Source organism: Emys orbicularis, chromosome 8, assembly GCF_028017835.1.
Source record: "Emys orbicularis isolate rEmyOrb1 chromosome 8, rEmyOrb1.hap1, whole genome shotgun sequence".
Taxonomy (NCBI): Eukaryota; Metazoa; Chordata; order Testudines; family Emydidae; genus Emys; species Emys orbicularis.
The window spans coordinates 93,183,548-93,206,100 of record NC_088690.1 but is presented as its reverse complement, the minus strand read 5'-3'; the positions used below and the strand labels follow the sequence as shown (position 1 = coordinate 93,206,100).

At 47.7% G+C, this 22,553-nt stretch overlaps 1 protein-coding gene across 1 annotated transcript in view; it reads left to right on the top strand.

Annotated features, from left to right (window-relative positions):
• Nucleotides 1-452: 452 nt before the first annotated feature.
• NEURL1B (neuralized E3 ubiquitin protein ligase 1B) overlaps nt 453-22,553 on the top strand; it is a 224,436-nt gene continuing 202,335 nt past the window's right edge. The window contains exon 1 of the mRNA XM_065410025.1: nt 453-528. Within this exon, the coding sequence (XP_065266097.1) occupies nt 453-528 (76 nt within the window). The remainder of the gene's footprint in view (nt 529-22,553) is intronic.

Genomic DNA, 22,553 nt, shown 5'->3' with positions numbered 1-22,553 from the left:
TCTGCAGGAACTACAGCCCGGCCTCCTCCCGGGGTCCCACGCGCGGCCAGCCCGCAGAGCCCCCGGATTGGGGGCGGAGGAATGCTCCTGCTCCCCAGACTCCCAAGCCAGCCGCGCTGCTCCCACCCCTACCCGCGCCCGCGCAGCCTCGGCGGCCGGGCGTCACGCGTGGGCGGGCTGCGCGCCAACTGGGCTCTCCCTGCAGCCCCCCCGCTTGGCAGGTGCGCTGCCCAGCCCGGCTTCGCCGATTGGTTTGTCCCGGAGCCAGGTGGGAGGCCGATCCCACGTGCGGGGCTGGCTGCGGGGTTTGAACGCGCAATCTGGCGGGAGAGCCCCAGGCTGCCAAGTGCCAGAGTCCCCGGAGCTCCGCGCCCTGCTTCGTCCAGCGCCTGCAGCCTCTGCGACTCCGAGCCCCACGGAGGAGCCTGACCGAGAGGAGGGGATCCGGAGCCATGGGGAACGCCGAGTCTGTCCCTGCAGGGTCTGCAAGCCGCCTCAGCGTCAGCCGGAGCCTGGGTATCAGCTTCGGTGAGTGTAGCTGCAGCGGGGAGCGCGGTTCTCCTCCCGAGTGCCCAGTGCTGGCTCTGCGGGCACCCCAGCTCCCACTGCGGGCAGCCCCGAGGGCGAGCCGTGCTGGGGTTCGTGCCCTGGCTAGTGAGTGGGGGCCGTGGGGTTTGCAATGTGATGTGTGTGTTTGGAGAACGCGTGCATCCCACCCTGGGTGTCAGGGTGTCTGCTTTTGCCCAGTCTCTTTTATTAGTGAAATTGAACAAATGCCTGTTGCATTTGAACGTGGAAATCTGGGACACATATTTGAAATAAGGGGGGCCCATAGAAATATAGTTGGCCTACCCTCAGATAGAGTGAAAGGAAAGAACAATTTCAGATCGCTCTTCCCATGTATATTTCTTAGACTTTTTTTTAAATGTTGCAGTGTTTTCCAAAGGATGTTTGTTGATTGACACTCAGAAATCCACCACTGAAAGGCCAGTTAGCGAGACCTGATACCCGCCTCATTAATTAAAAAATTCCAGACTTTCCTGTTAGGTTTAAGGGGAGGTTTTCAAGGTATAGTAGTAAATACGGAATGGGTAGGAATGCTTCTGATTTTATTTGGATGAATGTTTTATTTTAAAAATTAAATAAGCTATATAGGGAGTTCAAAACCCGTTTTAAAAGTCTGGTATCCTAAAGCAGCTAGACTCTAAGGTGTCATACACCTGTCAAACTTTATTTGGGCAGGCAGTGGGGGTCACGTGGCTTGAGTCCCTGATCTATCTTCATGGAGTTGTGTGCATTGTGCTCTGCAGTTATTGCCCAGGAAACTAGAGTTTTGCCAGATCCACCCTCTAAGATTCAAAAGCTGTCTGCCAATCCAAGCTCACTCAGGCTGGTAAAGCATAATCTAAGAAGACAAATCAGTCAACAGTGTCCTTGTCATTGGGTGCCAGGCGATCTCTCGGTGCTTTTATTATCCTGCCTGCTTCCTTTTTGCATCCCCCTTGTTTCCATGGTTCTGATAAGGCCAATAGAGAGGAATCTGATTGGCTGGATTTAAAGGATGCGGGTAACTGAGCTCAGCCAACCACTATAAAATACTAGTGCATCATAAAATGAAAAATCCTGTGTGGTAATACAACCCAGTTTAGGTAATGCAAATTAACACATAATAATTAGTGTTAAGTTTCAACAAGGCAGTACTTGTCTTTTATTAACCCATCCTGGGCCTCAGGCCTTCTGTATGCTCCTAGTGCATTTACAATAACAGAGTTATATGCGGTGTTGCTGTAGCCATGTTGGTCCCAGGATATTAGAGACACAAGGTGGGTGAGGTAATATCTTTTATTGACCAACTTCTCGCCAACAAAAGTTGGCCCAATAAAAGATATTACCTCACCCATCTTCTGCCCAATGCTAGACTGAGACAAGGTGAATTTTTAAATAATGCCCAGTTACTAACTCCCCTCTCCTGATATTTAATATTAAATAGTCAGTTTTTATGTACTTGATGTTGTTTACTGACTTCCTTAAATAGATTTAGTGAACTTGTTCTTCTTTCCCCTCTCTTTCTCTCCGAAAAAATTATAACCGTTCTTTTGCTATCAGAAATATGACAACAATGTGATGTAAATAAAATGCATGAGATTCTCCTATGAATGGGCAACATGTGTAATGGCAGTTTCTGATCCTGAACTGTAAGACTCCATGATCTGACCTTCCATGCAGGATTGTGTATGAGGGGGAGAAAAGGGCATTTGGATCTTGTAATGAGGAATGTGGTATAAACCACCCAAGAGAAAAGCTGTACTGTTCACTTCCCAGATAAAAGGCAGAAATGTTGCGCTGGTCTGCTCTCCCTCCCCACGTTAGGCAGCACACTGCTAGTGCTGAGTGCCAGCTACTGTAACAGAAAAAGGGGCTTGATCGCAAGAAAAGAGGCAGCCTGGTCATCTCTGCCCCCTCCCTCAAGAAGTGTGCAGTATAGCAGGAGATTGTCTGGTCAGCCGGAAGTTGCAGTAAGTTGTACTCACTCCATGAGAGAAGCAGTTTGGAGGTTGCGAATGTAACTCCCCTCGCCGCCTTCCTCCCCCCCCCCAAAAGGGGGAGGGAAGGTACAAAGAGCATGTGGCTTGGATCCCTTTTTCAGACTAGTTACTGCTATCCCAAACTGTGCTGAGCAAGGTTGAGCATATGGGTGTATTTTTATATATATATATCAAAGGAGGGGACTCACACAGGGTGTTGCTGGCAGTTTGAGGATTAAATGCTAATCAAGTTGCTAACCAGCTAACACTCTGGACAAATGCTGGCTTTGGTGTTTTTTTTTTTTTTTTTTTCCCCCTTCCAGTGGGCTCATGTGTTTTTCTCCTGTGGGCTGCTAGCAGTGTACTTGCTTTGGGCTGATTAGTTACTATTAGGAGCATATGTGTAATTGAAGGTTATCTTACAATTAATGCATAACTGTGCTTCATAATCTCAGTTTTCAGTAAAAAATCCAAGTGTCTAGCCCTTCTGGTTGTGAAAATATTATTCAAAACGTTAACTGATGCTGTTGAGTCTTTAGACAGCCTAAAAGAAAAGCTCAGAGAGGTGTGACCTCCCCTATTCATCTTTATGGAGTATTAACTCTGATGCCAAACTCTGATAATTTAGATGTCAATGTTAACTACTTCATTCCTGATCATTTTAGCAGAAATAGGTTAATGTGCACATTTGTCATTGTTGGATGTGGTAGCAGGTATTGAGATAGACTGCAGAGGGTTGTAAAAAGTTGGGGAACAAGGAATTCAAATCCCCTTCTCCCCTCAAATGTAAAATCACCTCTGCCTTACCCAGTAAGGGGAGTGGAAAGAAGAAATGAATCCCTTTCATAGACTCATAGACTCATAGACTTTAAGGTCAGAAGGGACCATTGTGGTCATCTAGTCTGACCTCCCGCATGATGCAGGCCACAAAAGCTGACCCACCCACTTTCCCTAACTCAGCTGTTGAAGTCTCCAGATCGTGATTTAAAGACTTCAAGTCGCAGAGAATCCTCCAGCTTGCGACCCCTGCCCTATGCTGCGGAGGAAGGCGAAAAACCTCCAGGGCCTCTGCCAATCTACCCTGGAGGAAAATTCCTTCCCGACCCCAAATATGGCGATCAGTAGAATCCCGAGCATACAGGCAAGAATCTCCAGCCGGACCCTCATTTTACCAGCGATGGCACGTTATTGCCTAATTGACTAAAATCACGTTATCCCATCAAACCATTCCCTCCATGAACTTATCTAGCCTAAAAAGCTTTCCCAAAAAGCCTCAGCTGCATCCTGAGTTTCACTAACCCAGACCAGCCACCACACCTTCCTGAGTGCCAAAAATTCCACTTGTCCCCTACTCCAGTGCTCAAACCACCAATTTTCCTTTTAACAACTTCTGCGGGGCAGTTATGCCTTGTCAGCACAATAATCTGCAACCTGCTGAAAATTTCAAGTCGGGACAGCGTGAAATAAACGGCCTTAACTAGAAAATAAGGAGCATTGTATGGCTCGGACTGGACTTGAGTGGCAGTGAGGATTTGCGGGATCCCCGCCACATAATTCCTGAGATGATGCTGAATAACTTAGGTCTAATGTGCTGCATAGGACACGGGGTCTTGTTTACCAAAGCATTCATGCCTGGGTAGCTGTTTAGCATCTTCATGCTAGGAGAGGTTGCTGTACTGTATTCCTTTGTAGTAGGTTCTATTTTAGCCTTGTCACACATGACTAGCCCCACATCTTCCTTGCTGTGCTTGGTGTGTTTGCTGCACACACCTCTGGGATGATCCTGGGCTCTCTTTCTGAGTGTGCACAGTTTGGGGTATGTGCTTTGCCACTGCGTGAGTGCATGCTCCCAGGAGTTCCTGGTTTCCAGTCCTCATGCCAGTCTCAGCTTCAGTTCCTCTTTATAGTCAGTGTGTGTAAATTCTAAGACTGAAGAAGAGAGTTTGTGGATTGTCCACACTCAGAACCAGATCTTATAAACACTCACAGGGGGCCACAGTGCTCGCTACAGTTCCATTGACTTCAATGAGACTAGTTAGTGTTTGCAGGATTGGGTTCTAAACCAGCCTCTGTGTTTTCTCAGACATGCTTCTGTGATTGTTAATGATCTCTCTCTTTTGTTAAACACTATATTTTTGGCTGAACTTTACTGTAGTTGGAAATAAGATTTTTGCCTGATTTTTTTTTTTTTTTTTTTTTTTTTTTTTTAATGCTAAACACAGATATACTAAACAAAGCCATTTATTGTCCCCTGACACTTGGCTGGCTTTGAAGACTTTTATACTATTTGATTTATGACAACTTTGCCTTTTATTTCAAAGTGAAGTTACAGGTGGTTTTTGTCATATGGTTTCTTTCTATTGGCCTGGCCTGGCCTGGCAGCCCATGGCATCAGCCTGGCCAGCCAGTTGTCAGGGGGATAATATTAGCTGTTGTTTTTATCTCTTTCCATTTAGAAAGCCTTACCTGGTGAAATTGCCTGCTGAGTTTTTCTTTGTTTTGAAATGAAAAATGTCAATGTTTTGAAGGCTTATGGTTTTGACTTTCTCAGCTCTTCTATGTATGGTAATCCTCACTGTAAAGGCTAATCTCCTTCCAGGATATGAGAGAAAATATTTAATTTCTTTTATAATAGCAAGTGTGTTGTTGTTATAGCTGCCAGTCACTCTGAGCTGTAAGCTTAAGTAAAATGGTTTGGGTAAAATGAGAACTGATGGGAACTTGTGGCCAAAACTCAATCTGATCCCAAGCCACTTATGAAACTCGAAACAAGTTTGGGTAGCTTTTGCTGGGCTATTTATTTAATTTTCTTTTGTTCCTCTGAATTTTTTGGTTTCAGACAGAACTGGACATAATGACATCTCTTGGAAAAAGAGAGAGAGAGAGGCTATTTCTGTGGTGTTTCTAGTTTGGTAGAAAGCAGGACATGCTGGGAATCTCCTGAAGGCCCTGAGAGTGTGACATTATAAAATCAGTGAGGTGATGGTGGGCAGGACGACTTTGCTACATAACGGAATTGAATTGTTACTGGCAATATAGAATGATAAATGACAAAATGCAGACAACGCACACAAGGTACTGTCCCATAAATCTCTCTCATGTAAACACACCCAGGAGCTGGGACTGGAACCCTAGTTCTTCCCTCCAACAACACAGGCTTCTACCACTTACTTCTTGATAGGGTGAAACTAGTGGAACCCTTACACTCTCCTTGGGCCTGGCCACTGGTGGGACACATCACACTCATTGTTATGCACTGCACCCAGCTGGTATGTTACAGTAGGCTATGTTCAGAAGAACTCCAGGGGGCTATTTGTGTAAAATGGGGATGGTCCCAGATTCAACCCAGAGGTCCAAAAACTCTCAAAGTCTAGGGAAGTTAGATCTGGATCCAGTCTGTGCAGCTTGGGTTGCTCTCTAGTGTTGTGTTTATTCACAGGCCCCGTGTCGGGGCAGGACTGTTTTTTCCCCCCCCTCCCTCCCCCCAATGCCTTGTCTATTGTTAAGATACTGTTAGCAGTGCAGCATTCTTTCCATAATGTTCTTCAGCAATGAAAGTGCCTGGATGTGTGGTAGAGGCAGCTTGGGGGAAGCTTTCCTGTGGCTTGTCCCCACCTCCACTCCCCACCCACAGAGACAGCTCTTCTGGTGCCCCACCTCCCTCCATCTCCCCTTTACCACTGCCTTAAAGCCCCACGTCACGGCAGTGGGTAAAGCTAGCACTGAAGAGCTGGCACATTTCCTCCCAGTCACAGACTCTTACCAGGTAGAATTTGCAGAAAGGCCTTAGCTGAGCTTTTCTCCAAGTCCTGGCTAAGAGAGGATTAGACCTCCAGCAGCTCCAGTCACTTCCAAATGGCTTCAGGAGCTGAGGCTCCCAACGCTTCCCATGAATGACTCTTCCACAGTCTCATACGGTTGCATGGTAGGAAACTTTCCTGTTGTTCAGCCTAATTTCTCTAACCTTCATCTTCTCCCATTATTCAGCATTAAAGGCACAACAGCAAACTATCCGGATGTGAAGGAAAGATAGAAAGAATAGTGACAGGACAATTCGGCTCCATCAGGAGCTCTTTAATGACATGAAAATCAAAAAGGAATCCTACAAAAAGTGGAAATCTCGATGGATTGCCAAGGAGATGTACAAAAGAATAGCGACAAAATCAGAGTGGCTAAGATACACAATGAGTTACAGCTAGCAGGGGACATAAAAGGCAATAAGAAGAGGTTCTATAAATATATGAGAAGCAAGAGAAAGATGAAGGAACGTGTAGGCCTTCTACTTAGTGGGCAAGGAGAGCTTATAACTGATGACATCAAGAAGTCTGAGGTATCAAATGCCTATTTTTCTCCAGTCTTTATTAAAAAGGTTAATGGTGACCAGATACTCAACATAATTAATATTAACAGCAAGGGGAACACAAACCAAAATAGGGAAAAAATCGATTGAAGAATATTTAGATGTATTCAAGTCTGCAAGGCCTCCTGAAAATCACCCTAGGGCAGGGGTTCTCGCAACAAGTTTTTTGGTGGCCTCAGTGCGACCACCAAGTCTTGCTGGTGGCTGCGCTGACAGTTTTTCCTAAAATACTCAATTACCTTTTGGAAAAACAAATAAATATGCACATATACATGTCCAAATCATTGTAAATTATTTATGTATGTTTTTTTTCAGACTCAGTAATAAAAATAATTTACAGTTGTCTCTATTCTTTACTGGACCTACACAGAATAGAAACACAAATAAGGCGCTTTGCATGTTCTTGTCTTTTTGTTGTTGTTTCTTTTGCTTTTTTGGTTGCGCTTTTTTTTTTTTTTTTTCCTTCTAAGACATGCTAGCTGGTAAGTCTTCTGCTGTGAAAAGTGATATTTGTATGTTTGTTCATATCACTTTTCATAGCAGACTTACTCAGCTCGGGCAAGCCCTGGGACAAATTTAAGTCCTGAATGGGGAGGTGGGCAGGGAGCTGGGCCCAGGGATGATGGCGGGGGTGGTGAGCCTGGGGCCGGAGCCTGGAACCTGAGCCTGCCACCGCGTGGATGGAGCCCAAAGCCCCACAGTCGAAGCCTGCCTCCCCTACCCCTGGCAAAGTGTGGGAATTCACCAACTGCCTGCACCTCCAGAGGTTTTTCTCTCTGGAGGGGGGCAGGGCCCAACCGCTGCTGGTTGCCCTGGGACAGGGGCAGAGGTGAAAGTAGAAATAGGGACTTACCGGTACGGGGCTGGGTTGGGGCCGGCTCTAGCCGCCGGAAGGGGCGGGGCCTTGGGCGGAAGGGGCAGGGATTTGGGGGGGGGGTCAGAGCCAGCCCTGGCCTGCCCTGCACCAGTAAGTGCCCTCCCCCTCCCCTCCTCCCCCGGGGTAGCAGCAGCAGCCGGGGGCTCTGGCAGCGGTTTAAAGGGCCCAGGGCTAGGCCGCTGCTACCGCCCTGGGCCCTTTAAACCACTGCCGGAGCCCCCAGCTGCCGCTGCTACCCCAGGGCTCCGGCAGCAGGGCTCCGGGGGCTATTTAAAGGGTTGGGGTGGTAGAAGCAGGGGAGCCCTGGGCCCTTTAAATAGCCCCCGGAGCCCTGGGGTAGCGATGGTGGGGCTCTGGTGGCTATTTAAAGGGCCCAGGGCAGTAGAGGCAGCGGGAGCCCCGTCCCTTTAAATGGCCCCCGGAGCCCCACTGCCGCTACCCCAGGGCTCCAGCAGCAGGGCTCTGGCGGCAATTTAAAGGGCCTGGGGCTCCAGCCGCTGCCCTTTAAATTGCCGCCTGTGGAAGCCAGGCCGCCCCGGTACGGCGCACCGGCTTACTTTCACCTCTGGACAGGGGCCACTGCTTTGTGCGCCCCCCCCCCCCCCCAATCACAGTCCCGATGGCTGTGGCCGCAAGGAAAGGCCCTGGTGGACGCATTTGAGTAACCCTGGGGGGTACTTAAGGGATTAGCTGAAGCAATCTCAGAACCATTAGCAATTATCTTCGAGGTCCCAGAGGACTGGAGAAGGACAAACATTGTTCTCCTTTTTAAAGAGAGGTACTAAGAGCACCTGGGGAATTATGGACCAGTCAGCCTAACATCAATACCTGAAAAGATACTGTATCAAATTATTAAACAATCAATTTGTAAGCACCCAGAGGATAATACGATTATAAGGAATAGCCAGCATGGATTTGTCAATAACAAATCATGCCAAAGCAACCTAATTTTCTTCTTTGACAGGGTTACTGGCCTAGTTGATAGGGGAAGCGGTAGACATGATGTATCTTGGTTTTAGTAACAACTTTTGACACGGTTCTATATGACATTCTTATAAGCAAACTAGAGAAATGCAGTCTAGTTGAAATTACTATAAGATGTGTGCACATCTGGTTGAAAGACTGTAGTCAGAGAGTAATTATCAGTGGTTTGCTGGCAGACTGAAATGGTGTATTTAGTGGGGTCCAGCGGGGATCAGTCTTAGGTCTGGTACTAGTCATTTAATGAAAATATTGACTTGGATAATGGAGTGGAGAGTATGGTTATAAAATGTGAGGATGACACCAAGCTGGGAGGGTTGCAAGCACTTTGGAGGACAGGATTGGAATTCAAAACCTTGACAAATTGCAGCATTGGTATGAAATCAACAAGATGAAATTCAATAAAGGCAAGTGCAAAGTACTATGCTTAGGAAAGAAAAGTCAAATGCACAACTACAAAATGGGGAATAACTGGTAATACTGCAGAAAAGGATCTGGGTGTTGTAAGTAATTAATTAATTAATGCCTCAGCTGGAGTACTGTGTTCAATTCTGGGCATCACACTTTTGGAAAGATGTGGACAAATTGGAGAGAGTCCAGAGGAGAGCAACAAAAATGATAAAAGTTTTAGAAAACCTCATTTATAAGGAAAAGTTAAGAAACAAAACTGGGCATATTAGTCTTGAGAAAAGAAGACTGAGAAGGGACCCAATAACAGTCTTCAATTGATCACCGTCCTCTTCATAACAGCCCTTAACATATTTGATCTCCATATCCACTGAGGACAGGACAAGAAGTAATAGGCTTATTTTTCAGCAAGGGATATTCAGGTTAGATATTAGGAGAATCTTTTTAATGATAAGAGTAGTTAAACTCTGGAATAGGCTTCTCAAGGAGGTTGTGGAATCCCCATGATTGGAGGCTTTTAAGAATAGGTTGGACAAACACTTGTCAAGGATGATACTTGGTCCTACCTCTGCAGAAGGCTGGACTTTATCATCTCTCAAGGTCCCTTGTGGCCCTACATTTCTATGATTCTAACCTATTCCTCAACCATTCTACAGAATTTCTCTCTCTCTCTTTCTCTCTGGTGCTGCCTACATCCTTCAGCTTCATTCCCATAACTGTAACTTTGGGGGCAATCACCACACTTCTACCTTCCAGAGTCTTTTATTGGAGCCAATGTGGAAGCCTGATTTACAGTGTAGACTTTTTTTTTCTAGCCTGCAGGAGTGAACATTCACCACTAGAGAGCAGCCTGCAGTTAGAAATTCAATTCTGCTCACTCCTAACTGTAAAGATACAGGAAGGCCAGGAAAAAGATGCTGTAAACCCAGTGCTTAAGGAAATGAGCATAATCAAACCTAAGGCAAATAACTACCCAGCAGAAAATCCTCTAATATCAAATTGTGCCCTGTATCTGAGTGGGATATAGTAAAAAGCAGCCACTAAGGATAGGTCATGGTCTAGCAGTAAAGCTGGATTCTCATCCCTTGTCCATTCGCTGTGTGTGTGGGCGGGCTGGATATAGTGAAGGCTAGTGAGGGAAGTTATTTCTTCTTGGGGATCAGGGGTTAGGCTTCAAAAGTTGACGGCCTGAGACTGTTTAGCTGTGCAACTAATACAAACAAACCATTTGGTTACCTGTTCCTGGACAGTTCAGACTGATATTTAATTGCTCCTTCTTGGCACCTCAGCAGCAGACAGGCTGTTGTTTGACTTGTGCCATTGGGCGGAGTAGGAGTGAAGTTCTGGTGCAGGATGCTGACTGACAGGACAAACTCACTTCCGTGGCTGAATGCAGAAGTTCAGAGTGAGAGCTGGGTGCTTGTCTGTTATCTGTGGTGCCATCTGACTCTAATGGGTGTCCCAATGTCTGCTTTAACTTCCTGAGCGGAACTTGCAGGAGGCCTCTGAGTCTTGAAGGGTTAATTTCTACTTTGACAGGAGGAGAAGTCCTCTGAGGTAGAGTACAGGGTCAGTGAGATCTCTGACCCTCTGTGTAACCTTGAGGGGTTTATCCTTTTAGTTCCAAATCTTTCCTTCAAAGTAACTGAACTAACCCAGCATCTCACCTGCTTTGCGAGGAGCTGTGGACACAAATCCTGCTGAATGTCAAGAACGCTTTTGTGTCAGGACATTTCTGAATTACTTCCTATTCGGAGTCAAATTCTGTTTGTCTTATGCAGTGGAAGTTTTGCGTGAGTAAGAGGGGCTGGATGTTCCTGCATTGAACCCCTTATGAGCTCTGGACAGGAGGAGCGAGGCTGCTTCTGTTTCACACATGTCCTTTAAATCAATTTCTCCTTTCCGAGAACCTATGGCTCCTGTAGCCATCTTTGTCCAGCTGACTCTTGCATTTTGACTGAACTGTGCAGCCTCTTTCTGATGCTGTCCTTCAATCCCTGGGTGAATCTCTCCGCGTCCGCAAACCCTGATATGTGTCTACCCAATCTTTCCCCAGTCTCCTACCCCAACTTTGTCTCTTTTCCCCCTTCCCTTTACTAACCCTACAAACCCCTAATAAATCCTCTTTTCCCAGTGTGTGTGGGGTCCTTACATTGTGTGTGTCTGTCGTTGGGATGCACATGCTGCCAGTGAAGAGCTGCAGAGTGAGCACCTTCTTAAAGGGCATCTGCTGGCTTGTCCTGCCTCTGATGTGACTGGTTTCTGAGCACCCAGAGCAGCCCCCGTTTGCGTGTGTGAATACTGCTTGGAAGCCAGTCCCCTACCCTGTCATTGGATGCTTGAGCAACTTTGGATCAGCCAAGCACCCAGCTTTGTGGCCAGCTCTCGCTTGGACCCAGTGACTATTTGTGAATGTCCAAGCTTCTGAAAATTCAGACGCAAGTGACTTAGTCACACAGCAAGTCAGGGGCAGAGCCAGGGCTAGCTCTTGGGGAGTTCCTGGCTCTCAGTCCCATGCACATTCCACTAGACCAGGCTGCCTCTCAGTAGGTGTAAAATGATTTAAAAGGCACTCCACAGTGTGTGCTAAATGGTGCTGAAGTGATCTTGCAGCCCCAAGAATACCAACTCCAAAGACACTGGGCTGAGCTATGGGACACCAAAGGTACTGAAGAAGGCGACCTGCATGCTGACTCTGCTCTGACACTGACTGGCCTGCTTCCTGCAGTTCCATCTCGAGCCTCTGGATTGGGACATGAGCAGACTGGCAAGTGCATGCCTGTTAGATCTCAGGTCTGGCACTGAAAGCTGGGTAACTTTGAATGGTCTCAAACTGAATTCCACTGGGTGTTTGCTTTTCTGAACAGTTTGGGACACTGTGCTTTTTCCAAGCTAGCCTGCAGAAAAGTCATGGAAAGTATCATAACAGCAGCCTTTTCCTTCTATCCTTTGTAGAAGATGTGGTGTGCTTTGCCCCCAGACCATGTAGACAGTGACTGACCCAGTGGGAGCTATGTCTTGGCCCAGCCCCGTTTATTCTGGGTAGCAAAGGAGTGGGACAAAAGATATTTCTGTATGATTCTTATTTGTTAACCTTTCATTCACTCACTATTACTGCTCTGCAAGGGCTCGGCTTGAGCCGGAATGTAATGCTAGTTGTTGGGTCACTTAAATCAAGTTACTGTACTTACTAGGCTGCTGAAAATGCTGGCTGGCAAAAACACTGGGGACTGGAATATTTGCTCTTGCTGGCGCTGTCTTCCTCAGGGCCAGCGCAACCCATTAGGCGACCTAGGCGGTTGGATCTTCGGCCGCCCCGGTCGTCGTCGGTATTTCGGGGGCGGGACCTTCCGCCGCCTCTGTCGGGGGCGGCATTTCGGGGGCGGGACCTTCCGCCGCGTAGGGTGGCAAAAAAGCTGCCGGCGCTCCTGGTCTTCCTTATAGCACAGGAAATGAGGGATGGAGCCAGACTTGGGAAGCCATCAAGCCTGCAGCCAAGGGGGACACCTGATCAATGGAGGGAGGGGCAATCCTGTACTGACAGGCCTGTGTAAACTGTTGCTTCCTGGAGTGCAGCGATCAGTGCCCTACTAGCTCTTTCTGGGAAGAAAGTGAGGAGGGAGATGGGGGTAGGTATTGGAACCTAAAGTCACTTTGGCAGTGGATAGGAAACCCACCAGCGGCCATTTTGGGTGCTATTGCTGCATGCTGTGGTTGCTGGGAATACTGCCACACAGAATTCAGATCCTGCTGCTCCGAAAGCACCGGTGGCTGGGGTCTCTGTCCCCACTGTCAAAGTGTCTAACCACTGTGGAGTCCTATGAGGGCCTGGGCTCTAACCACTGTTGAGCTTTGTTTTTCTTATTGCCATGAGAGTCCCCACCAAGTTCCTCAAAAGCCATCTCTTGTCCTGCCCCCAGGAACAGTCGGCCTGCTATGAGCACAGGGGCAGGTCTCAGACCTGAGCCTCCTTCCTGTCACTGTAACCCACTGACCTCCCAGCCTGGGGGTGCTTATTGCCCTATGGCTCCAAACCTTGTGTTGGGGCCTCTCACAGTGTGGCTGTCACTTAAAACAACAATGAGCAAGAGGGTGACACATTCCTCTGGCTTGTTCTTGGGTGGGTGGCACCATTTGACTCCTGAGAGCCTGGCTAACCCCTGCCCAACCAAGACTGACAGCTGCTTGGAGCTCATCTAGCTGTGAGGATGTGTTGGACTGTCCTGCCATGGAAGTGTGTCGGGAGAATGCCGAGGAGCCTAGTGGGGTGGGCAGTTAGAGATGAAGCCCCTCTAATGTTTCTGGAGTCACATGGCTGGGAGGGTTGCCTTGGGCCCAGCTCTCGTTTAGAGTTGGAATTCCATCAAATGTTTCCTTCTAGGCAGAATCGCTTTCTCCCCTCTAGCCAGTTCTTGGGAGAATAAATCCATGAATGAACTACCAGTGATTGTGGAGTCTCCTTCAGGGCCCTGGTGCTGTGGAAACAGGAGGATCACACTACCAAAAGGTTAATGTTCCACTTGACTCTGTCCTGCGCAGCCCAACTCGAAGGTGGAAACGGATTCTGGGGCTTAGGTGGCACCAAACCCCAGCAAAACAGCTGGCCGGGTTTTGCATTGAGAATGGGATTCTGCCTGTGAAGCGGAACCATGGCTGTTAGTTTGGCTGATTTTTGCTGCCCTATCACTTTGAATCTCTTTGCTGCCCAGAGAGAGGGGACAATAGGCTCAAATTCTGCCCTGTCCTTACCTAGGTGATCTGTCCAGATGGTGGCTGGTGCAATAATAACTGGCTGTTTCATGGTGTTTAAAAATAATTTTGGCTGGTAACCTGCAACTCCTGATACATTCAGCCAGGGATGCTGAGTGGGGTTATTCACCCATGTTGTGTCCTTAATGCCGTATGTCTTGTTCCAAGCCAGTCAACCCCGATGCCAAAACGTTCTGTACAACAATCAGTTCCCCCACACCGTGCATGTCATGCTTTGTTGGTCTTGTGTGGATTAACACCAGCTCAGTTTGGAGCTAACCTGCCCACATTAGGCTCCAGGGGACAATGTCAATAGAGATAAAAATAGATCAGCTCTATTCATGTAAAGCATGAATAACCCAACCATGCTTTGAGCCCAATCACTCATTTTATGGTGTGTATATACTATTTGTTTCTTAAAAGGCTCTTCATGCATGGAAGTACAATAGATCAGTCTATAAACTTCCATTCTACTTAAAGTATTGGGGGATTATATTTTAAATGGTAACACTGGGCACATTTTTAGAGCTGATTGAACCGCATGTTTGAAGAATATTGGGTGGAGAGGAATACTGCATGCATTTAATGAGGTGAATTGCCTACATTTTGTATCCTTTCCAAATAGATGCGGGACAGCAGGTTTTTAAGTGTGTATGGACTAAGTTTTCTGAACCCCCTAGATGCTCCAGCTGCATTGTTTCCATATGGGACCTGCTGCATACCCTTTGGAATATCCCATGCTAAAGAGTTACTCATAGCTGCGTAGTCAGTACCACTACTTTGTCATTCCCTGACAGTGAGCCTCGGGATACTCTTGGACAAACACTGTCCACCCTGTGAGCTGACACACTTTGTAATGGCTCTGCCGACGGCTGGGCATTGGGCTTGTGAGACAAAACACATAATATGCTAACAGTTCCTACCATCGCTAGTTCCAGCTTTTCCCCCAGAGGCCTCCCCATTACCAACGTGTCTCATCCCTGGAGAGGCCACCTCTGTGGATGTGAGAGCAGCTTGGTTTGATGCTGCCAACAAGAGGGCTTAGTGTGATGGCTTCTCGGATGTGGACTTGGGGCCTAGTCCAATTCCTAGTCACCCAGTTAACCCATTTTATGTAGGCGAGATGACAACAAATTCCACTCGCTGATGACGTGGGCTGGGTTTGAAGTGGTCACTTAAGAGTGAAAGGGTGTTTCCTATTACTGACTCTGAGCCAGCTGGTCCCCAAATATTTCTAAACAAAAGATATTTTCAAACTCTTAAAAGTGGGAGGGGGTGGGGGCGGTATGGGGTGGTGCTTTACAGTGAAGCAGTGCTGAAATTCATCCCCCTCCCCCCATTGTCTCTATTTCTGGGTCTCTGATCAAATTGAAGCTTGATGCTAAATATGTACAACAGTTCAGCAAGGAAAAGCAAGACAAAGAGGCTATTTAAAGTTGCCGTCTTTTCCAGGGCTTGGCTCAGAGGCTCTGCTGCTGTTATGCCATTGTGTCTCTGGAAAACACATACGAGAGGCTAATGAAGTGTAATGTGCACTTGAAAGTACAAATTTAGGACCCATGCAAAGGTCAAATGTGATGTGAATCCAGCAATTGGGTTTGTGTAAATCCTAGAACGTAAGTAGGATTACTATAAATAATTAGACAATAGGGGAATGTAATATGCAGTTATAATGCCCAGAAAGTTGGTTCCAGGGCACTGTATGTGAATCTGAAAATTGGGAGACCTAGGTTCTGTTCTTGACTCTGCCACTGACCTGCTGTCTGAACTTGGGTAAGTTCCTTAAGGTCTCGGTGGCTCAGTTTCCCCCATTCATAAAACTTGGCTATTCATTCAACGGGGGACTCTGTCCTGGGAAGCAGTGACTCTGAAAAAGATTTGGGGGTCATGGCGGATAATCAGCTGAACATGAGCTCCCAGTGTGATGCTGTGGCCAAAAGAGCTAATGCAATTCTGGGATGTATGCACGGGGGAATCTTGAGTACAACTAGAGAGGTTATTTTACCTTTGTATTTGGCACTGATGCAACCGCTGCTGGAATACTGTGTCCAGTTCAGGTGCCCACAATTCAAGAAGGATGTTGATAAATTGTAGAGGGCTCAGAGAAGAGCCATGAGAATCATTAAAGGATTAGAAAACCTGCCTTATAGTGACAGACTCGAGAACCTCAATCTATTTAATTTAACAAAGAAAAGATTAAAGGTGATTTGATTAGTCTATAAGTACTTACATGGGGAAACAAAAATTTCATAGTAGGCTCTTCAGTCTAGCAGAGAAAGGTATAACTTGATCCAATGTCTGGAAGTTGAAGCTAGATAAATTCAGACTGGAAATAAGACGTACATTTTTAATGGTGACCGTAAATAACCACTGGAACAATTTACCAGGGGGTGGGGAGAATTTTCCATCACGGACAATTTTAAAATCAAGATTGGATGTTTTTCTAAAAGACACATGCTCTGGGAATTATTTGGGGGAAGTTAAATGGCCTGTTATACAGGAGGTCAGACTAGATGATCACAGTGGTCCCTTATGCTTAACTAGCTATGTAAAGTGCTTTGAGATTGTGTTTATAGAATGCTTTTATTCCTCAAAGTGTATGGATGTATCTCTATTTAATCTATCACATTCAAACAGGCCAAAATATAGCAAAGACACATGTGACCGTTTAGGGAATAGGTCTAAGTACAACATATGAGTTCTGACAGATTTTATGAATTCTGTGTATAACTCTAACCCTCAGTGTGTATTCAAATCAGCCACATGCTGACAGGGATCATGTCACACATAGGACTGGCTAGAAAAAAGAATTCTGTTCTGTGAAAATTTGAGATTTTTGTTGTTTTTCATTCTATGTGGAACGAAGACAAGCCCTTTCAAAAAAAAAAATTGTGAAAAAGAGGGGAGATAGAGACCCTCCCACTCCAGCCAGTAGCCTGGTGGCCAGGTCTCTCCCCTGGGATGTGGGAGACATCTGCCAGATGTGGAGCAGGGACTTGAACCATGTCTGTCACATTTCCGGTGAGAGTCCTAAGCGTCCGTCTCTCTCCCTCTGACCAGAAATGCCTTCCTGGACCTTAGAAATCTTCCTGACAAAATGTTATTGAAATGGACACCTTTCTGTCAAAAGCTCCAGTTTTGACGAACTGGCATTTTCCGACCAAGTTTCATGGAAAAATTCCTGACTAACCCTAATCATACACATTACATGCCTGGTTTGGAAGAAGCTAGAGAACAATCAAAGTAGTCGTTAACATGGAATGTCTTTTGCCCTGGCAATACCATGGATATGCCAAAGAGATTGGCCAAGCTGAAGGAATTGGTTATTCCAGGTTGTCTTCAGGGAGGGTGGTTGGAGCAGTGGAAATTCAGCACCAGCAGGAAAGGAAAAGTCAGAAAGAGGTGTTAGAAGCTGCTGTTAAAAAGAGACATGCTCTCTGAGGTAAGGGGGAACTGCTGGATTGCTGGACTTGAACAGGCAAGAGAGAGATTGTTGTGGGGCAGGCAGAGACAATCTGAAGGCTTGCAGGAGAAGAGGAGTGTCTAGGGACCCTGAAAGGATTGATCAAAACCCAAAGGCTTCTTGGAGCAGTGAGGACAGCGGGAGAGATTTGCATGCAGATTTTGTTGGTTTTGCATAGATCTGTAAGTCTCTAGGAATTAAATATGTCTGTTTAAGAAGTTACTTTGCAAAGCCTCAGAGTGCCTTGCTTTTAACTGTCGCATGTCCCCAAAGGACCAAAGAGTAAATTAGAGAGAGTACCCATGAGGGTGGAGGTCTGTGAAGGGATGTGCTAAAGCTATTGGGAGATGTGGAGGGTGGTGGGTATTCAGCGCTGGTCTTGGGGACTAGGTCACCTGGACTGTGGGGGCCCACTTCTATGAAGGATCATCAGCCAGGAATTGTGCCCCCTTGGAGGCCAGACAGAGCCAGACCTTGGATACTGCTCGCTCAAAAGGCTTAGAAGAGTGCAGGATCCAGAGTTGGCTTAGCTTGGGATCCAAATACAGCAGTCTGGGAAGTATCCAAGTCTGTGACAACACAATGCAACACTCCCCTCCCATCTCATTTTCAGCTTTATAGTAAAGGATGTTTCAGGATCGCCCCACAACTGCCCTCCCATCTCCAAAAAATTTGCTAAGGAAGTGGGCAGGCGGGGGGGGGGGGGGGAAGAGGTGCTTCATGTGTCTAACATGCAAGTGTCGGGGCTGAGTGGTTTTATCTTCATAACATTCACTACACACTTCTACACAAGTAACCAATCCGCACCTTATGTTTGTGTCTTCCTCCTGCCCTTGGTGAAGTAGATGAAGGAACATGTTGCATCTGCTGCCCATGCTGGCATATTTCCTCTGATCAGAGGCACTTGACACTGTACTGCTGCAGGGAGCTCTTCAGTGGCTTGTGCAGCCTTCAGTAGCGTGGAAAATCCATGACTCTGATCCTTCTGCACTGTGGAGCAATGCACCCTTGCTACACCCCTGGGAACTAGCCTCAGTGCATGGGATCTCTTTGCTGATGTTTTTACTGCTGTATAACCATGGTCGGCTCCAGGCACCAGCGAAGGAAGCAGGTGCCTGGGGCGGCCAATAGAAAGGGGCGGCACTCCGTCCGTCATTGGGGCGGCACGCTCTAGTCTTCGGCGGTATTTCGGCGGCGGATCCTTCACTCCGTCTCTTCCACTTTGGCGGCAGCTCAATTGGGTTTTCCTTTTTTCCCCCCCCCTTCTTCTTTGCTGCTTGGGGGCAAAAAAGCTGGAGCCGGCCCTGTGTGTATAACTCTCTCCTTGCTGTACAACCCAGAATATCCATTGTTGTATTAAAGGCTGTTCTCTCTAGGTGTTCTTAAAGTAGGATGTACCAGCATGAGGCTGGTGTGAAGTCTTCATCATAACAATAGATGTACATCGCACCCTTTCCGACAGAAATCTCAAAGCACTTTACAAAGGTGGGTTATATTACCTCCATTCTACAATGGGGGCACTGTAGCATGGGGGTGGGGGACCTGAAGTGCCTTACCCAAGGTAGTACATGGAATCTGTGACAAGGTAGGGTCCAGCTCTGTGTCATGCTCTAATTGGTAGCATTGGAACAGAATGCAGGAGTCCTGACCCAGGTCTCTCCTGAAACCTCTGATGTCTGGAGATTTAAAAGTATCAGATACATTGAAAGCTGTATCTGAAATCAGCTGGGGACTTAGTGGATTTGGGCCCCTTGAGCATCGCCAATATCGCCGACTCCAAATGTTCAAAAATCACGAGACAGGCTCACCAAAAATCATGAGATTGAGATTCTGTAAAAATAATAGATTCGGTGTTCTTTTTATTTGCCTTCTGCTTTTTGAGCCTTTAGGGTGCACTGGGGTCACATTTTGAAGCTTTCTTCACAGCCACGAAGGCTAGAAACTTACTTTTTCTCTTTTAAGAACAAAGACTGAAATCATCACACATTCACTTGACTCCAGGAACTGGGGCTTTAAGGAAAACAATAATTATCATGAGACTCATGACAAAATCATGTGTTGGCCACACTGCATCTCTTATGCAGGGATTTGTCTCGGGGGAATTTTGTCATGTCTAAGAATTGGACATTTCTTTTTCCTCTTGCTGTGTCAGTTTGTTTGTCTGCACCCTGTGGGCATGTGAATTTGACTCCAAACAATCCACATGTTTCTCTCTCCTTTCTCCTGTGCGAGTCATGCGTGTGCAGTTGTAAACTGCGAAGCCCTCTGCTGAGAACACCCATCTTCCAACTCTTGGACACTAAAATTCAGGGGTGGCTCTTGAGAGAACTGATCGATCTGAATGTAGCAGCTCCTAGGGAGATAGTGGGAGTCTCAGGTAGCAGAAGCTCAGATATTTATTACAAACACAAATAAAGTAATACAGGATCATGGAAGTGAGAGATGAGACTTGTCCTATTGTCCCCATTCTCCCTTCGATTTAGGGTAGGACAGAGGACCAGTAGGTAGTCAACTGCTGCTATGCACCTCTCCCTCCTTCCATCCCCCCAGCCTATTCCATAGTGCCTTGCAAGGTGGAGCCAAAAGCCAAGGGAGGCTGCAGTTGCAAAAATATTTCCTACCTCAAGTCTCCAGAATGGAGATATTAAATCTGCCTCTTTCTAAGGTGGGGTGGGCAAACTTTTTGGCCCAAGGGCCACGTCTGGGTATGGAAATTGTCTGACGGGCCATGAATGCTCACAAAATTGGAGATTGTGGTGTGGGAGGAGGGGAGGGCTCTGGCTGGGGGTGTGGGCTGTGGGGTAGGGCCAGAAATGAGTTCAGGGTGCGGGAGGGGGCTCCAGGCTGGGGCGGAGGGGGGGAGAGGTCTATGACTGGGGGTGCTGGCTCTGGGGTTGGGCTGGGTATGAGGGGTTGGGGGTGCAGGAGGGTGCTCCGGGCTGGGACCGAGGGGTTTGGAGAGTGGGAAGGGGATCAGGGCAGGGGGTTGGGGCACGGGAGAGGGTCGGGGTGCAGGCTCCGGGCGGCGCTTAGCTCAAGCAGCTCTTGGAAGCAGTGGCATGTCCCCCTCTGGCTCCTACGCAGAGGCGTGACCAGGCGGTTCTACGCACTGCCTCTTCTGCAGGTGCAGTCCCTGCAGCTCCCATTGGCCTGGGTTCCTAGCCAATGGGAGCTGCAGGGCTGGCGCTTGGGGCAGGGGCAGTGCATGGAGCCCCCTGGCTGCCCCTATGTGTAGGAGCTGGAGGGGGGATATGCTGTTCTTTCCGGGAGCCGCACAGAGCCACGGCACATGCAGAGCAGGGCAAGCCCCCAACCCTGCACCCTGGCTGGAGCACAAGCCCCGCTCCCCGGCGGGAGCTCGAGGACCAGATGCGGCCCCCGGGCCGTAGTTTGCCCACCTTCTGTTCTAAGGGAAAATGAACTGAGCAATGTGAATTGGTGGAGCTGATTGCCTGGAATTGGCAAGCAGTCTCTTTATCCAAATCTTGGTAGTGTTTAGTAGACCAATTGCATTTAACAGAAGTTTCATTTGTAAGACAATAGCAACAATCAAAGCATTTCCTGCCCTGTGCTGTGACCCTGGGGCTGACTTCTTGCTTAGCCTCCTGAGAATGATTTGTGTTGTGTTGCAGATGCTACTGGCCTTGTCAATTCTCTGGATTCACTTATCCCTCTTTTGGTGGCATATCGGATGCACCCCACCCCAGACTGGATCCAGATGAAATGGGCCTTTAATTCAGACACTGACTCTTTCTGCATAGCATTTAGATCATCTTCTATGAAGAAACCTAGGTGTTACAGATAGAACAGCAAAATGGTGCTTTAAGATGCCTTATGTAGGGCTTGATTCTTCTTACACTTGATTGGTATAACGAGGGAATAAGTCCACTGAAATTGACCTTCATACTGGTGTTAGGGTTGCCAGCTTTCTAATCCCACAAAATTTAACACAGATGCCCTGTACTTTCCCCGAGACCCCACCCTCTGCTCGCTCTCCCCACCTTCACTCACTTTCACTGGGCTGGGGCAGGGGGTTGGGGTGTGGGAGGGGGTGTGGGCTCTGGGAGGGAGGTATCTCAGGCAGTTCCCGGAAGTGGCCGGCATGTCCAGCTCCTAGGTGGAAGGGCTAGGGGGCTCTGCGTGCTGTCCGTGCCTGCAGGTGCTGGCCCTGCAGCTCCCAATGGCTGTGGTTCCCAGTCAGTGGGAGCTGTGGAGCCAGCGCTTGGGGCGGGGGCAGTGTGTGGAGAACATGCCGGCCGCTTCCAAGATCTGCGCGGAGCCAGGGCAGGCAGGGAGCCTGCCTTAGCACCGCTGACCGGACTTTGACCGGAGCCATCAGGGTCCCTTTTTGACTGGGCATTCCGGTAGAAAACCGGACGCCTGGCAACCCTAACTGGTGTAAATATTGCACAAGAGAGAGGAGAATCTGGCCCTCAGATCTAGTCAAGGGTTGGGCCCAGAGCTGCCGGCATTCCCTAAAGCCAGTGGAGGTGGCATCTGTGAAAGGAATGAGAGGTTGGGAACAGCTCCTCTGATAGAGAAACCTATGCAAACTGGCATCTCTAGACTTCTCAGGTGGGGTAGGGTGTGCGAGCCTCTTTAAGGACTTTGAGTGGCGTGTACTTGCAGATAGTGCGTGTTGAGTGGAAATCACTCCTGGGAAGAGGCTGGTAGTAGTTCTCTGCTCCATCCTGCTCTTTGCGCTGCAGAGTTTTTCAGGACCCTGTTGCTCCCCTCTATTGTTGTCTTGCTACAGATATCCTTTCAATTGCAAAAGAGTCAGACAGAAGGTAAGACAGAGACGGTGCAGAGTGTGTTGGGGGCGGGGGGGGGGAGGGAGGAGAAAACAGGGCAGGAAGTTGGGAGGATCAGGCAGAAAGATGGGGGAGGCAGGGATATAATTTAGGAGACAAGGAGGAGTGGTCTTATAAAAATGCGTCATTATCTTGATATTTTTGGGACTAACCTTTTCTTTTAATGACGGTAAAAAAAACTGAAATGGCCCAGACTGGTCACTGTGTAAATTATTGGCCTCTGCATAGATACAGCTGTTAAATATGGATTAGCTGTCTTTGCTAACGCTCTGTCTCCCCCCTCCCCATTACAATTTTACTGAGTGTGTAAATATAGAATCAACGTTGAGAAAGTTTGGGAGAAACTGGTTCCAAAAGCTCCCGCTCCCCACCTCTT